Here is a 14,722-nt window from a genome sequence, read left to right on the forward strand (position 1 = left end):
TAGAGGCACCTGTAGGTTCCTTTGAAACCACACGTCCAGCCTTCCGTGTAGTGGAAGGACAGCTTCCAGTACTTAAAAATTTGGGCTGGGATTTTCAATTATAGCCCTCAGGTAACTAATCTAAACAAACAAGTTAACTGACTTGTTTGGTGGAAGGGAAGGTTCAGAGTTCAGTTTTGACCCCTAAGCCTTGTCTCTGTGCATTACAAGTGCAAAACATTTAAATGCCCTTTTGTAAACTTTCATTATGTTACTTAGTTACACGTGCTATAGGTGTAACAAATTGTGATTGTTAAATGAGATATTTCAGTTGTAATTTGATTCTCATGGGTTATGAAATTAGTAAGGTGGGAACTATGTTACAAACCTTAAGATACTGTTTCTATAGGCAGTGCAATATGAAGGTAAATATTAACTAGATTTTGGTGGGTGTGAGGAAGCAAAATACAAGGTTAACAATATGGACTAGCTTCATAATAGGATATAGGCATTACAGTGCCTAACTTGCAGGCACCTAGAAACACACTGGGATTCCTAAAGTCTAGGTTAGACACCTGGAAGCCACCACAATAGGCAGCTGCCTGCCTAAACTACTCAATGGGAGATGCTGACTAGAGCTGTGTTTCCTATGCCCTGCCCTGCTCCTGGAGTCAGGCACATTTTTTGGGAGGGTGGGGTGTGGAAATAAGGAAGATTGCTGCCCACCTTCATTTAACCTAGTTGTCAGAGCACTCCCCCTGTATGTGCAAGGCCTGGGTATGATTCCTGCCTGCAGAGGGAGAAAAGATCTGAGCAGGGGTCTTTCACCTCTCAGTGCCCTAGCCATTTGAGAATGACCTAGTCTGCAATGGGTCTTCCTCAAATCTCTGGTTGAAGCTGTTCCACTGTGTATAAATACATACTCACTGGAATAGGGGAACTGGCTCCTGGGTCACCCTGGGAGTGTCCTAACCACCAGCTTTACTCATTCTCTTCTCTCTCTGGCCCCATGATTTTATACACCCTAGATAGTTTCAACAGGAGAGCATGAGGAAGACCTACATTAGAATAACCCAATCATTTGCATACTTTCTGGAGATAACTGTTCAAATCCTTCTTTTCCCCATAGCCCCCTCCTATCAGGTAGAGGGGAAAATTGAGCTACACAGTCCTGCAGGAGTGATCTAACTACTAGGCTCACAAGCACATCCTCCCAGAGTTTGAATGGGCCCTGAACTGCTAGGTGGCCTCAGAGCATGCCTTCTGGATTGGGCCCTGCAGATGAATGCTTATCTTCCCTGCTTTGTGGATCATGCCAGGGCATAAGTATCTGGCTGCCTAGAATGAGGCACATGCCCAGAGGCAAAAAAACTTAAGTGCTTAAGAACTTTTTCAGCAAAAATTTAGGCACTGAGTTTAGGTGCCAAAACACACAGGGGTTTTGTGAGTTCCGGGGGCACTTAAGTGCTGGATGGAAGTGGAGATAGAATGATCCATTGAAAGGTACCTTGGATTGTATAGCATTGGCTGGAACTTGCTGCCTTGCAAACCTCTACATGTGTCAAGACAAGAGAAACAGGTTAACCCACCTGAAAGCATGGTTACTGATGATATGAGGGGTCTGGAAGAAAAGTCTTGTGGAGGAGGGGAAGGAAATGCTAATCAATGTTTTTGAGGAATGGATCTCTGAACTCCTCTACATAACTAAAGAGGAAGGAAGTCTGGAAGAATCCATACTTAGGCACCAAAAGTTAAAAATGAAGTATCCTTTGCTCACTTGCTTCCACAACTCCACTGCTTGAACAGAACAAGCACCTGCACTTTAAGTTAAAATACACTGCTTTTCCCTGACTATTTCCACCACGCTGCTGTGCAGGAGTAGCAGTTTACTCCTATGTCACAGGATTAGTGTATGCTATGGAAAAGTGCCATACCGGAGCTGGATACTTTTAAATATCTTAGGAGGATGCAACTAGACTCCCTTCAGATCTCTACCACTTCTGAATTTGTTTTCAACTGACCATTTTCCCCTCAAAGGCAGCCAACTAATGCACAGGTGATCAAGACAGACACTGCCAAAGTAAAGTCAGCATTTTGTTTTTTCTATTTTGTACATCTCAGTATAGCACTAAATACAAATAACTCTTTGGAGACCAAGTAAAGTGACTTTGGAAAAAATATTGTTCAAAGTATTTAGAAGAGCAAAGAAAGGAATTTTTAGTTAAAACATTTATCCTTTTTTTAAACTTTTAACAGCTTTGTAAATACAGCACTTTCAAGTATTACATCAGAAATGAAGCCCTTGTTGATCATACTATTTAAATCTCAATTTGTTAATACTGACTAGCATGCTTTACACATCTTCAATAACTTAGGGTGGATGGAAAATGCTGCACTTTTCCAGTAGTTGAAGAAGGGAAAAAAAAAAGTTTCCAGAACAAGCACTTGCATCACAACTCCAGTAGCCAACTGTTCCTTTAGAATGAGATTGCTGACCCACCTTCTCTACTTGTATTTATCCACATTCAAAAGAAACTTGCTGTCAGTTTACTTGATATGTAGCCAAGCTAGTTCTGTTGTGTTCCTGCTTGTTAGTCCTGTGAATGCCAGAATGTTTTCTACCCAATTTTTCCAACACTTGGGAAAACTGGATTGCATTTGTGTACAAAAAGACTCTTTGTTTCCCCCCTGATGATCCACCTTGGTGCCGATCAGGCAAGACAAAGCTGCAATATGAAAAGGTGCCTAGAGGATTTCCCCAGGTGATCCAGTGCTTCCCTGGAGCTAGTGCAGGGATTGTAGTCAGGATATCCCTGGGTGCTGAAATATTACCTTGGGGCCATGGGCAGTTAGCACAAATCAGGGTAGCATTCAGTCTCTTCTGCTTTACGCTGGGGGCTAACCCAGCACAAGACCTCCCCATTAACTGTGTGTCAAGCACTCCCAATCATGGCCTCCGAAAGCAGTAAGATTTTACTGACAAACACCCTACAGTTCACTCCATTTCTTCTCATCTCTACTACTGTAACTTCCCAGACTTCCACATTTGCTCACTCAGACACATACCCTGACATTCTGTCTGAAGTATTTTAATCTACACTGCTATTCTACCCTATTTCCCTCTCTCTCTCTCACACACACACACACACACCCCTACCTTTTGACAGAGAACTGAACCAGAAGCTAGCTGTGGCCAGTTGCTCAAGATGATCAAGTTCACCTTTAAGGCGCTATATATATTGGGGGACACGGGGGAGGGGGGGGGAGAGAAATGGAACATTCTGCATTGAGAGAAGGGCAGTCTCATTTGAGAAATCTTGCTATTTTTGCAATGCTCTATTCCATACCACTCAGCTTTGTAACAAGTAAAATCAATGAAGCTTATTAGAGATTATCTGTTTCTCCATCGTTATTAACTAAACCTACCCTTGCATGAGCTGTTTATGCTTTTCAGGCTAAAACCAGCAAAAGCTGTGTTAAACTAATGAGATCTCATTTGGAACAGAAGTTGCTAGTCTCAAACTAAATCCTGCAGTGCAAGAAACTTGTTACATCAGGTATTACATGAGAAGTAAAATGACTGACAGTAACTTGACAGTACTTCATTCCCATTATTATCATTTACACAAACTGTCTGAAGACTGTCAATCATGCATATAAAAACATTTGTACAGATAAATTAGTGTTAAAATAAAACCACCACAGAAAAAAGTCTTAGTATTTGAGGTATTGAAAGCTAGATTTTAAAGTTTATAGGTTTAAAAACTTGTACTGTCTCTCAACTCAACCTCCTTGTTAAAAGTCACATAAGGACAAGTACCTCTAGAATTCAACATGTAAAACAAAGGCACTATGTTTTTAATAATTTTAGGTCAGTATTTTTTTTTGGTTTGTTTTGTAGGAGGGCACTAAATACCAAGAGACACTTACTACATAACATTGATTTCTAATAAAAGTAGCTGAATAGTCTCTTGTAGTGATATAAAAGTAGTTAAGATTTTTCAATTAAAGTCTTCATTTTTCCTGTAGGCTTCAGCATGTGTGGTCCAAACTGAAAAGGAAAAACATGTATGTTACAATATGTACAGATCCTGGAAATTGTAGCATCATTTTATAATCCAAATTCATAAGTGCTCTGGGAACTCAAGCAGAGGCCACCCATCATTTGTCTGTTTTCCCTTGCTGCCATGGATGCAAATGGGATTTGATTTAGATGAATCTTACCCACAAAGTAACTAGAAATTGTCTCACAGGGGAAACTCGTATCAGGAACCAAGTGAAGTTACTCAGATTAACCAGAGGACTCCGCTCCCAGAACAAGTCTGCTGACTGAGACTTTTCCTGCACCACAGAATCCACAAAGGCACTCTTGCCATCAGTGGTAACAATCTCATCTGTTACAAGTCCTCTGTAAACCACATATAATGAAATGTGAGGACCAGACTTGGGGGTGGGGAAAGGCGGCCTATGGTTAAAAATGTTATTAGACCAGAACTAGTGTTTGTCACCACCACAATAGTCTCTGTCAAAGGCTTCCAGCAACTCTCTGGTTCCATCAGCCTCTGACGTTTACTATCCAATCAAGTCCCTTGCCCCTACAAAAGATGGGCCACAATCTCCAAGTGGAAGTACTAATGAACATTCCATGCCACAAGCCAAATATTAACTCATGATTTTCTCTCAAGTCTTGTGAGACTTCTCTTAAAATCCCCAGCTCCTGGAGGCAAGTAATTAAGTAAGAATCTCAGCCCTTGTTACAAAAAAATATAGCCCTCATGGTTGTGGAAAAGAGCCTGCAAATGTTACCTGAATGCACCCCAAAAACTCAAGCCAGAAAACAAAAAATCCCAACCTTTATTATTTTAAGTCACCTGATTTTTGAATGCTTATGATTGGTAATCTAGTTCTTCCCCAATCAGACCCAGAACACAACCAGCTGTATGAGTAAGGTTATTATGCTTTCTACCTCTTTTGCTATTTCTTTTCATTTGTGTTTTCCAAGCTGAGTGAAGTGCAAGAGATTAATCTGATCATTTATTTGTTCTTTTCTGGCCCACAATGCTCAGTGACTGTTTACCAGACTGCAGGCAACGTTTACTGCCCAGCAAAACTGGATTTCACAGGAAAGGATTCCTATTCTAAGTTTTGTAACTAGAAATGCTGATAGATGCATTGCATGCACTACTTGAAACTTATCATGGGAGAAAAACTTTTACTTCAATCATTTTTAAACACAACTCATTGAGTTTTCCCAGCACCATGTTGAATTTATTTATTTTTAAAATGGAACCCAGTTGCCTTTTAAAGTCTTACTGATGCAATAAAACCTCGCTAGTCTGCTCATGATTTACCCGGTCAGCAGAAGCCCTAGATAAACTTGCCCCCTGCAGTGCTTTGAATGACAACAGTCTCTCCATTCCCCAGCACTGCTGATGAACAGGTCAAGCTTTCTGGATTCTCATTAAATTGTCTACCTATTCCCAATAGGCACGTGCAGTATTGCCAACACTAAGCATTAAAAAATCACGAGTCAGGCCTCAAAGTCATTTAACACACACAAACAGAAAAGTATGCGTCTGATGAAGTGGGTATTCACCCACGAAAGCTTATGCTCCAATACATTTGTTAGTCTTTAAGGTGCCACAGGACTCATTGTTTCTGCTTGCTACAAAGAGAAAAAGCACACAAACGTTTCAGGTTGCCTTTGATGTGAATCCTTATGGTTGGTATTTTATGGATTTTGTCTACAACTATGAGGGCTCAAGACTTTCATTTAAAAAAAAAAAAGTGATTCTCATATAAAGTCCTAGCTCCTGGATACACAAATACTCTGAGATTTATAATACAAAAGAATGAGAATTGGCTACATTGCCCATGTCTATGTTGCAATTTGTGGCACACCTGTGAATGCTTATTGGGGTTTTGTGGAGATGGAGATGGTCTGACAGCCATCTAAGGTTTTTGAAGAGAAATTTACATTGGCTTCAATGTATGTAGGACTGAACCCTATGATGTGTCAAGAATTTCAGTACTCACCAGCATCATTTCAGATGTTACCTTTGTTTCAGGCTCTGGAATCTGTTTTTCAGTTTCACTTTGGTTATCACTTCTGTATCGATAAGCAAATTTCTTTTTGAGAGCTTCAGCTATTAGTGCTACAGGATCAGTTGGGTCAGGTGATTTGCATTTTGTGCCTTCTGCTGGTCTGCAAAGGGAAATTAACAGTCACACAGCAAGTCTTTAGAATGAAGTTAGAGCATCTTTGCATTCCTGTGTTGCCTTTCAAATGCTATATCAGCAACGGTCCAAAATTCAAATGTTTCTCCAGGAAAACAACTGAGTAAGGCTTTACACTTTGCATTAATCAAATTACACAAGTTATTCTGTACTCACCTTTTCACTGCGCGCAGTTTGACACTGTTCATGTCTTTGAGGATCTCTAGCATGTTGGGTATTTCAGGCTTCTTTGGACCAGTATCTATCAAAGTCTGTCCGGCGTTTATTTTCTTGCCTTTCCGCTCTTTAATGAGATCAATAGCAGACATACTCCGATGTACCCCAGAAGGTGGAAGAGGCAGTGGAGGAGGAGGTGGTGGTGGTGGCGGCGGCACTGGTGCAGGAGCTGATGCAGTAGGACTTAATCCAGCTAAAACATACCAAGACATTCATTCCCAGTAAGAACTAAATGCCCTTTTAAAGAAAGCTTGATACATCAAGTGTTCTGAAAAGGAACAGATTTACTGCATATCAATTTATTTTGTCCTCAAAAGGTTCTTGTCACAAGACTACTGGCCTGGTTTAAGTCCTAAACCACCTAAAAATGACAGCACTAAAACCACCTCAGCTAATTACTGTTCCAAAAGGATGTTCAGTTCCAAGTTCAGATACTAACAGCAGATGTACATCCATGGCAAACCTACAAAACTTGTTCAACACCAGGACCTGTTTCCACCAACTCTGCCTCCTTTTGGGGTCTATCAGTATTTCGAGATGCCTTTCAAACTATCTCCAAGCAAAGTTACATTCTTAAGGCAGCCACTGTGCCTGGAAGAAATCACTGTTTAGAAATAATTACACACATTAATACCAGTTTGGCCAGACAACAGCAATGAATGCATCCCAAGTAAAAATTCCAATTATTCTTGTCATTTGTCAAGACGAGATTCTAAATGAAATTGCTTATTGACTGTAATCACAACCCCTATATAAGCAGTAGTTATTCGTGCTAATTATTTTCAGAAATGAAGGACTTCTCACGTGAGATTCTTAAACTTGAATGGCAGAGTTCAAAAAGTGTGTGAATCCCAGTTAAAAAGTCTTCACCTTGTTTCTGTTACCGCCCATGTTTTTCTTTAAAGCCTTCCTAAGCCTCAAGAGCAGAATCTGGCAACTATCTGAACCAATTAGTTTGTAACAAAAATCTTAAAGCTTCTTGCACCACTTTAGGTGAATATTAAGTCAGTATTACAGGAGTCACCAAAGATATTACACTGGTCCTGGCAGAGAGAACTTCACAAATATTTTGTTTCTAAAAGACGACTATGGAATTGAAGTCACTGACTCTGCTCATGCAAATTGGGACCTTATTTTTATTTAACAAAAATCTTCACCCACCCTTAATCTTAAAAGTGAACCAAACCAACTATCTGGGACAGACAGATGTATAACGTTGACATATTTAAAGCAGTTGCCATATTCTACCAGAAGAGGGAGGTAAAGGAAAACGCTATTTAAACTGAAAGCTAGATTGAAAGCCTTCTAATGAACAGAAGGAAAAATCACACCTAGAAAAAAATATTAATCAAGGACATTTGCTATTTAGGTCATTATTAGCATTTTAGCAATTTGGTATGTTTAGAAGTGTGTTAATTTCAAGCTACTGTTGCTTTCAAAAGGAGGAATGGAACAATTATCTTTCAAACTATTTCAGTGCACTGAGTTAATGGCACATATAGTGGTCACATTATTTCCCTATTCACTCACAGATTTGGATACTGAACTACAACCTCTTCAGGAGAGCCAGCATTCATGATATAATGGTTAAAGCCCAGGAAAGAATCAGTATATCTATTCCCAGCTTTCCCACACACCTGCTAGGTGTGGCCAAGCCACTTAACCTGTCGCAGTTTCTCACTCTTCATTCCTATCTGTAATGGGTACAGAATAGGCCCTACTATCCTTGTGAGCTGCAACAATTCAAGTTTGTAAAGCACGCCAAGGATCTCAGTGGAAGGTGCTATACAATATGAAGTATTGTTGGGGGTCGGAGGGATGCAGACTATAGGACTGAGGTTAGGACATTCACTATCAGGGGCCCTGTATGATTTTTAGCTTCCATCTGAACAGAAATTGCAACTCAAGAGCCTTCAGACCAACATCTGATCCCAAGAATGGCTCCTATAACAATTCAAGCCTTTCCCCCTGCCCCAAAGCTCTTGTGTGTTATTGCACTGACCGATATGAGCCCATTTTCATGTAAAAGCAGCAAAGAATCCTGTGGCACCTTATAGACTAACAGACGTTTTGCAGCAAGAAGTCTTGCATCCGAAGAAGTGGGTATTCACCCACGAAAGCTCATGCTGCAAAACGTCTGTTAGTCTATAAGGTGCCACAGGATTCTTTGCTGCTTTTACAGATCCAGACTAACACGGCTACCCCTCTGATACATTTTCATGTAGAGGATTTAACTTGTCAACTTCTGCTGCAGAGACAAGTGAGTCAATGGTTTCAGAAGCCAATACTAGGAAATAAGCAGCCACTGTAACAAGTTACAACTCTCTGAAGAGTACCAGGTCTGTTATAAGCTCTGAGAAGATATCACAAGTACTGTGCTTATTTATTCTTAGTCATGTAACAAGCATTGAAGTTTGTTAGAGATTTCTGCTGACCTCAAACATTTCTAGCTACATGTCACTGTTTCATAAGCCATTTGAAATATGTATTATATTCCAAAAGCATAATTAGTATTTCAGTGACACTAGACCTCATGACATATCATTACTGATACCTACTGATACTCTGTGGGACTTAAGTATCCTTATAATACTTACAGTTATATTATGCCTTTGGTTTCATTCATCTTTGTGCCAAGCTTTGTTCTAGAAACCCTATTAAATGCTAATTACCTACAGAATTCAGAACTCAAGACACACTGCACAAACATTTGAAGAAATACAAGAATCTGGAGGTCTTGGTCCCCCTCTACTATTGGAGAAACATCTGTGGGGTCCCTGTTAGTATACTGTACCAACCCACTTGAATGTGTTAAGTGAAAATAACGTGAAGTCGAGGCAGAAGGAGGAGTTAATACTAAACTTGATCTGCAGAAGGTTAGGATAGTGAATAACTGAAGTCTCATCTATTTGATATTTAATAGATAAATTTAGACTCCCAGTCAGGCAGGTTTTCGGGAGTTGCCATCACACCACTACACACTAAGCACATGTCTATCAGCTATGACAGTGGTGAAAAACACCATTTGCTGTTTACAATGGAAGTCAGATAACATGACTATGACTCACGGTCAATCCAAGTTTTAGGTTTCCACAGCAATTCACTACTGCATATGAATAAACCCATTCATGTACAGCTGGGCTGGCAAAGGGCACACAGTTTTCCTCTCACAGCTTTCAATTTCCATCCCACAACTCCAGATGGATTTTTTTTTTTTTTTAAAGAGCCTTTTGCCCATCACCTTCAAGTTTACTTTGTCCTGTAGTTTCACAGTGAGACAGCAGAGATATCCTGGAATCAAGCCTCACCGAGGCTCTGTACAACCACTATAAATGAAATTTGGTGCTAACACTTCTTACAACCCTACAAACTTCACTTTCAATCCTGCAACATCTCACAAAACTGACTTCATTATACCTACACGTCGGTCAATCAGTTTTAAAGAAGCAGATTCCCTTTAGCTAATTTGATATGAAAGTCAGACAGAGTTTAATACCTGCTGGCAGATTTTGCTGTTCTTGCAAGATTACAATTTTGGCTATTTGTGCCCTTAAACTGGCAAGTTCATTTTCTAGAGCACTGATTTTTTGCAGAGCTTCATCATTCTTGGTCACCACAACCTTGGGGGCTGGCTCTTCTTGTAATAGATTTGGTAAGGATACTTGTCTACTTGGTGGTCTTCCAGAGCAATATGGTTCATGTGGAAGAGGTGGAGCCGATTTTGACCAGACTTCTGATCTGTAACAAAGCAACACAATTGTCACATGGGGCTGGTCTGTATTAAGTGCTTCTGCCAAGCAGCTAAGAGGAGAGAGCAAAACAGTTAAGTGTAAGCATTGAGCCAAACATTAAGAACTGACCTTAAAACCAAACTACTTACTTTTGGCCTTTTAAGAAGGAACAAAAAAAACCTTAGGTAAACATCTTCTCACCTGCTTCAGAAGTCTGGTATTTTTATCTCCCTCTTCCCACAATGGAATACTTGCAAGTAACATCTGGCAGAATCTGATTCATAGATCCCTAAAACCTAAAGTTGAAGTGGCATTGGTTTTAAGTGTTAGGGGTTTTTTTTTCGGGGGGAGGAAGGAAATGCTACCTCAGAAACACTGAGAGCCTAGTAGCACTACAGACATTTATTTACTGGTAATTATGATATACAAGTTATATAAGCAACAAAGAGCTTGATATGAACACATTCCACCTTTGGTTTAATAGTATGATTAAGAGAACAAACATTTAAGCTAAGGCAAGATTCAGGCTAGATATCAGGAAGGGCTTATAATCAAAGTAATTAGTATGTGAATCGGCCTAACAAAATAGTAAATACTACTATTAAAAGGGACACTATCAAGTTAAGTTAGGCCCAAAATTAAGGTTTGGTAAAAGTAAACTTTTATTAATAAACCAAGTAAGACCTGTTTTATAAAAGCTTTGTGTGATTAAAAAGCTTTCCAGTGGAATTTACACATGTTCCCCTGCAGTGTTTACAACCGGATATTGCAGCACTAATATACTGCACAATAATTTAAGATGAAAAAGCACACTTAGAATACTTTCAGTTAAATTTGAAGTGTTAAATTACAAACAAGCCAAATTTTAGCAGCCCCACGGGTTAGACTAAAAAGTTAGACTAGGGTTTTTGACATTCAGTGCATAAAATAGTTTTATCTAGTCTATTACTCAGCTCTTGGCAGGACAAGACTAATTTTTCTAGCTCCAATCTGTTTTCCCTCTGAATGCCTTGTGCCAGCAGTTACTTCTAAGTTTTCACATTTATTTGCTTTGATGTTGGAATGAAGCTTCTTTAAAAACTTGCCCACCACTGACAATTTTAGATGTTTTCCACCTCTGAGAATTCTTTTGTATGCAATTTGTTCCCTTTTGAACAGCTTTCCATGTTCTACAAAGTCCACTTTCCACCTATACTGCCTCGCTGCATGGACAACCCTAGTTTGATAGGATTCTTCAGATTCTTGTTCTCAAATTGTCAAGAGGCACGAAGCTTTGCAGCAAAGTTTAATGTTATAAAAGCTGTTTAGTACGAGAATCATGTATCATAATAAGAACAAGGGAGAAGAGAAGCCTCATGCACTAACATTTTTTTTTTTACGAGTCTCTGCCTTTATGGCATGTAACCAGTAAAGGAATGAAAACACTGGCTATGTTTGCTGCATCCCATCTTATACTTGCCAAAGAAATCCAGAATATTTTAACACTGTGATATTAAAATACCATATTGTCCCGAGTATAGGCCGCACTTTTTCCCCCTAATTTAAGTTTTTTAACTAGGGGTGCGGCCTATAAGCGGGATCTTGCTAAAAAAAACCCAATAAAAATACTTTCAATCCCAGCCGCGGCGGGGAATCAGAGCGCTCTGGGCTGCCCGCCGCGGCTGGGATTTAAAGAGCTCTGGGCTCCCCGCCGCAGCGGGCAGCCTAGAGCCCTCTGAGTCCCGGCCGCGGCTGGGATTTAAAGAGCTCTGGGCTCCCCACCGCAGCGGGCAGCCTAGAGCCCTCTGAGTCCCGGCCGCGGCTGGGATTTAAAGGGCTCTGGGCTCCCCGCCGCGGCGGGCAGCCCGGAGCCCTCTGAGTCCCGGCCGCGGCTGGGATTTAAAGAGCTCTGGGCTCCCCGCCGCGGCGGGCAGCCCGGAGCCCTCTGATTCCCCGCCGCGGCTGGGATTGAAAGCGCTCTGGGCTCCCCGCCGCGGCGGGCAGCCCAGAGCGCTCTGATTCCCCGCCGCGGCTGGGATTGAAAGCGCTCTGGGCTCCCCGCCGCGGCGGGCAGCCCAGAGCGCTCTGATTCCCCGCCGCGGCTGGGATTGAAAGGGCTCTGATTCCCCGCCGCGGCTGGGATTTAAAAGGCTCTGGGCTCCCCGCCGCAGCGGGCAGCCTAGAGCCCTCTGAGTCCCGGCCGCGGCTGGGATTTAAAGGGCTCTGGGCGCCCCGCCGCGGCGGGCACCCCAGCGCGCTCTGATTCCCCCCCGCGGCGGGGATTTAAAGCGCTCTGGGCTCCCCGCCGCGGCGGGCAGCCCGGAGCCCTCTGAGTCCCGGCCGCGGCTGGGATTTAAAGGGCTCTGGGCTCCCCGCCGCGGCGGGCAGCCCAGAGCCCTCTGATTCCCCGCCGCGGCTGGGATTGAAAGGGCTCTGATTCCCCGCCGCGGCTGGGATTTAAAGCGCTCTGGGCTCCCCGCCGCGGCGGGCAGCCCAGAGCGCTCGGATTCCCCGCCGCGGCTGGGATTTAAAAGGCTCTGGGCTCCCCGCCGCAGCGGGCAGCCTAGAGCCCTCTGAGTCCCGGCCGCGGCTGGGATTTAAAGGGCTCTGGGCTCCCCGCCGCGGCGGGCAGCCCAGAGCGCTCTGATTCCCCGCCGCGGCTGGGATTTAAAGAGCTCTGGGCTCCCCGCCGCGGCGGGCAGCCCGGAGCCCTCTGAGTCCCGGCCGCGGCTGGGATTTAAAGGGCTCTGGGCTCCCCGCCGCGGCGGGCAGCCCAGAGCGCTCTGAGTCCCTGCCGCGGCTGGGATTTAAAGAGCTCTGGGCTCCCCGCCGCGGCGGGCAGCCCAGAGCGCTCTGATTCCCCGCCGCGGCTGGGATTTAAAAGGCTCTGGGCTCCCCGCCGCAGCGGGCAGCCTAGAGCCCTCTGAGTCCCGGCCGCGGCTGGGATTTAAAGGGCTCTGGGCTCCCCGCCGCGGCGGGCAGCCCAGAGCGCTCTGATTCCCCGCCGCGGCTGGGATTTAAAGAGCTCTGGGCTCCCCGCCGCGGCGGGCAGCCCGGAGCCCTCTGAGTCCCGGCCGCGGCTGGGATTTAAAGGGCTCTGGGCTCCCCGCCGCGGCGGGCAGCCCAGAGCGCTCTGATTCCCCGCCGCGGCTGGGATTGAAAGAGCTCTGTGCTCCCCGCCGCAGCGGGCAGCCCAGAGCCCTCTGAGTCCCGGCCGCGGCTGAGATTTTCTTTAAGTTAAAAAAATTAAAAATTTAATTTTTTTAAAATAGCACCAAACTTTAAGGGTGCGGCTTATAATCAGGAGCGGCCTATACTCGGAACAATACGGTATAAGAAGTTTCAAGATCTGAAGTTATCAAATAAGCAGAAAAGGTAGATACCAAGGTACCAGAAATGTTGTTCAAGACAATAGTACAACTAATGCTAATTACTGAGATAGAGAATTACAAGAATGAACTAAGATACTGTAGCTGCAGAAGAAATGCCCATATATTTAACTAACTCCCACTTGAATTCTTACAATTCCTCAAGCATATCAGGATATTGAGTTTCTGTGGCACTGCTTGGTCAAACACAGAGGCAAGAATTTTGAATAGAAATATGACTTTTGGAAATACCTCATCTGCAGAATGTGCTTTAAGTTACACAATTCATGGCCCTGGTTTAATCATGGTTTCGACTGTACTCTTATAGTAGTATTGGCGGCCCAACCAATACATCTGCAGCACTTGCTTCTATTTAAATGGAGAGAACCCATACATGAGATTCATAGTGTCTTTTAAGGCTAAAAGGGGCCCATTAGGATCTTACCTCCTGCCTAACAGGCCACAGAACTTCACCCAGGAATAACAGGCAAACAAGGTGGAAGTTTCAGGCTTTGCAGCTAGTCCATCCTTCATAGAAAAGTAAATTAATTGCAGACAAAAGAATCCCCAATTGCTGTTTATTGCAATATCTGTAATTCATACTATATTTGTATGTTTATTACTATTGGGAAGTGCTGTACTGACAGCAATGGAAACAACATCCACAGAAGACATACTGCCTAGACAGGAGCAGGTGCAGTTTTTCTGGATTCATGGATGTCTGTCCACCCAGAGCTGTACTAAGACAAAACACTCCTCCTTTCATTCAGCATCTGAACTGGTGACCTAGAGGTGGGGAGGTTTCAAATCCTACTACCAGCCATCTGCAAGACCCAGTTCCTGCCTATTTAATATTATTACTTTGACTTTTGAACTGGAGACCACCAGTTTGCACATTTTATGTTAATAGTTTTAGGACTGTTCTTATTTTTAAGGTAATGCAAATTAAAATAAATAAATGCCGTATCCTCCCAGGACAGAATGCAGGATTTTCATAGGGTTCCTGGAACCATTAATCCTGGGTAGCAACTTGGATTTACCCTGTCCCCTTGGTTCCCCCCACAGCTTTTAAAGCTTCATTTTGTATTGCAAAAGAACAGCTGAACACTAGCTATGTACAACTGGAATGTGAAGTATTTATTCGACATAATTAATCCATACTGATAAAATATCTGCTTAAGAGTCAACATTTCAGTGTGCGTAGGTGATAAA

At 43.0% G+C, this 14,722-nt stretch overlaps 1 protein-coding gene across 2 annotated transcripts in view; it reads right to left on the reverse strand.

Moving 5' to 3' along the window:
• Positions 1-2,060: 2,060 nt before the first annotated feature.
• Positions 2,061-14,722, reverse strand: part of MTFR1 (mitochondrial fission regulator 1) — a 34,264-nt gene continuing 21,602 nt past the window's right edge. The window contains exons 5-8 of one of the 2 annotated variants that reach the window (XM_045004728.1): positions 9,929-10,170; positions 6,373-6,625; positions 6,037-6,184; positions 2,061-4,030 (exon numbers count right to left, since the gene is read on the reverse strand). In XM_045004728.1, the coding sequence (XP_044860663.1) occupies positions 3,971-4,030; positions 6,037-6,184; positions 6,373-6,625; positions 9,929-10,170 (703 nt within the window). In that variant the 3' untranslated portion in view covers positions 2,061-3,970. Of the gene's footprint in view, positions 4,031-6,015; positions 6,185-6,372; positions 6,626-9,928; positions 10,171-14,722 lie in introns of both variants that reach the window. The other variant, XM_045004727.1, reaches the window with a different exon arrangement.

The sequence above is a fragment of the Mauremys mutica genome, chromosome 2 (genome assembly GCF_020497125.1).
Source record: "Mauremys mutica isolate MM-2020 ecotype Southern chromosome 2, ASM2049712v1, whole genome shotgun sequence".
In the NCBI taxonomy this organism is placed as follows: Eukaryota; Metazoa; Chordata; order Testudines; family Geoemydidae; genus Mauremys; species Mauremys mutica.